General features: G+C 48.6%; 1 protein-coding gene across 8 annotated transcripts in view; it reads left to right on the top strand.

The window, feature by feature from the left end:
* The window catches only part of LOC113805650 (KN motif and ankyrin repeat domains 1), a 76,634-nt gene that overhangs the window by 62,126 nt on the left and 12,008 nt on the right, over positions 1–2,500 (top strand). For all 8 annotated transcript variants that reach the window (XM_070115544.1, XM_070115551.1, XM_070115552.1 and 5 more), the window contains 2 exons: positions 111–312; positions 471–2,500. The exon at positions 471–2,500 is cut by the window's right edge and continues 174 nt beyond it. In XM_070115544.1, coding sequence (XP_069971645.1) covers positions 111–312; positions 471–2,500 — 2,232 coding nt within the window. The remainder of the gene's footprint in view (positions 1–110; positions 313–470) is intronic.

Raw genomic sequence — 2,500 nt, 5'->3', positions numbered from 1 at the left:
TCATACTCCTTAGTCAACTACAGTTTTTTCTTTACATTCTTCTTTTTTCCTTTCTCCTTCTGTGTCCTTAACTTTCTCTCCCCTTGTTCTCATCCTTGTTCCTCCACCAGGTCAAGCTGAATGTCCTGAAGGAGGAGAAGCGGTTCCTCCTTCAGCAGCTCAAGTCGTTGAGGCTCAAGGGAGATGATGTGCCCTTCCTGCTTCCACCTGGCTTGGACAGTGACCTAACCGACCTCTCAGAGGATGAGCTAGAGGGCCGACTGGCCACCCTAAAGCAGCACCGTCGGCCATCACGGAGGCGTAGCGAGTCACGTAAGAAAGGAGTTTTGAAGACTTTAGTTGAGTTTGGGAAGTTGGGTTTTGGTGACTGTAATATTTTTGTTAAGAGTTAATATTTTTGTTAAGAGTAAAGTTAACACTTCCATTGATTTTAATCTTGCCCATTTTGACCCCTTGTTTCTGACATGCAGCTATGCGAGTCAACCTGGAGGAGTTCCGTTCATATCGGCGTGCAAGGCGAGGTTCTCTCTCAGAGGGATCAGAGTGTGAGTCAGTGCGATCAGTAGCTGAAGACACACCTCTCTTCATTAAAGAAGTGCAGGATCATACCTCAGAGCGCCGTCTCAGCTATGACACGTCTGCTGAGAGGCGCTTGGGCTTGGAGCCAACTGGAGAGAAGAGAGTGAGCCACAGCATGCCCAGCACCCCTGTTGTTCCCCGGAAGAGTGTCCGTGATGCATCTACTAGTTGCCGAGTTTTGACAAGGGACATTGGGGTTTCCCATATAGGAGCACGCACACGTTCTGTTGGACTCACCACAGATAAGGTAGAAGTAGACAGGAGGAAGGAGATCAAGGCCAAGCCCTGCATGCAATGTTATGAGAGGAATCGCCGTACCTTTGAGAGCAAGGGGGTTGGGACGCCCACAGAGCTACAAGGAGACAAGCAGAGGCGGCTGAGCATGAGCAGTGTGTCCCTGGAGAGTGTAGAGCCAGATGATGTGGATGCAGACCACAAGGATCCTTTGGAGAGAGAAGGCAGCCCCAAGAATGCATTTCTGCAAAAGCTGGGCAGGAAGTCTGCCATTATCAGCAGGCTATCAGAGCCGCAGCTAGCTCCTCCGGTGCTCACTTTTGACAATTCAACCAACACAGAGCATGTGCACACTAGGGACCAGAGACTCAATACCAGCATCACCATGAAGGATCTTTTCTCCAGAGAAGAGCTCAACCAGCAGCTGGCTGAGGCAAAGAGGAAATGGGAAGCGACAAGGGAGGCCCAGGCCTTAGCACATGAGAGGAGGCGGGAGATGCAAAAACCCCTCATGATAGATTGTGGGGTCCAGGTGGCTACGAAGGATGCCAGTTTCACCAAGACTAAGTTCCAACCTCTCTTGCAAAGCATTGGTGTGATGGCCAAGCCCTCCCTAGTCGATATGGGTGTGGGGATGGCAAAACTCACAGATCTCCTCTGTGACAAGTGTAGCAATGTGAAGAAGCGGTCTGTTGGATCTGGAGATGGACTGACAACGGATCTCATTTGTGATAAATGTACTTACACAAAAACTAGATCTGTTGGTGTTGGGGATTCCAAACTAAGTGATATTTTGTGTGAGAAGTGTTCACAGGTTCAAACAAAATCAGTGGGTTCCAGCAGTGATAGGATCACAGACAGAATATGTGACCGTTGTGATAACCTCCACACTCGTTCTGTAGGGACGGGAACAACCTTATTCACAGAACACACGAGAGCTCCCAAAATGTTAGCTGCATATGTTCAAACTTTGAAGCCGGACACTCGAACCACGGGAGTTAATACGCAACCCATAAATTTGAAGAAGGAAGAACTGACTCTGGATCCAAGTGCATCTCCTCCAAGTCCAGCTCTCACACCAGAAGTCGAGCGAAGGTCATTTGGTAGTTCTGGTGTGCGGATATGTGACAAGTGCCATGAGACGATTCATTCAGTTGCAAAAGATATAGTGAATACAAGTGGCACTGCATCAGCAACCAATCTTCCACCTCTTCCCCCACAGACATCGAAAATTCCACGACTAGTAGACCTAACCAAAGTGGAACCTCGGTTAGATGCCCCCAGACAGGACCTAAAATCCACTAGCAACATTTCAATGAGTCTAGGGTCAAGTTGCTCAGAAACTCAGATCTCAAGCTTGAGCAGTAGCTTCACTGAGTCCAAACCCTCATCAGTAATGACCCGGAGTCTGACGAGAACGGACTCGGCTCCAACTAAACCCAGCAAGCTTGAAAGGCCCATGAATGCCTCCAGTGATACCTCTCCAGTCAGATATAGTCACTCACCTAATCAGGGCACATCAGGTGATAATTCCTCCCTTAAGTACAGCCCATCTCCAATGTCAAGCTTGGCGAGCAGAGGGCGTACCAAGTCAGACCTAGGCCCTAGTACATTAAAAGAAAGTCAGCTGCCCAAAGTCAGTCAAAAAAACGAAACTTCAAAAGTTAGTCAGGGAAGTCATTCCAAG

The sequence above is a fragment of the Penaeus vannamei genome, chromosome 37 (assembly GCF_042767895.1).
Source record: "Penaeus vannamei isolate JL-2024 chromosome 37, ASM4276789v1, whole genome shotgun sequence".
NCBI classification, from domain to species: Eukaryota; Metazoa; Arthropoda; class Malacostraca; order Decapoda; family Penaeidae; genus Penaeus; species Penaeus vannamei.
The sequence above is the reverse complement of the archived record's forward strand: the minus strand, read 5'-3'. Positions and strand labels throughout refer to the sequence as shown.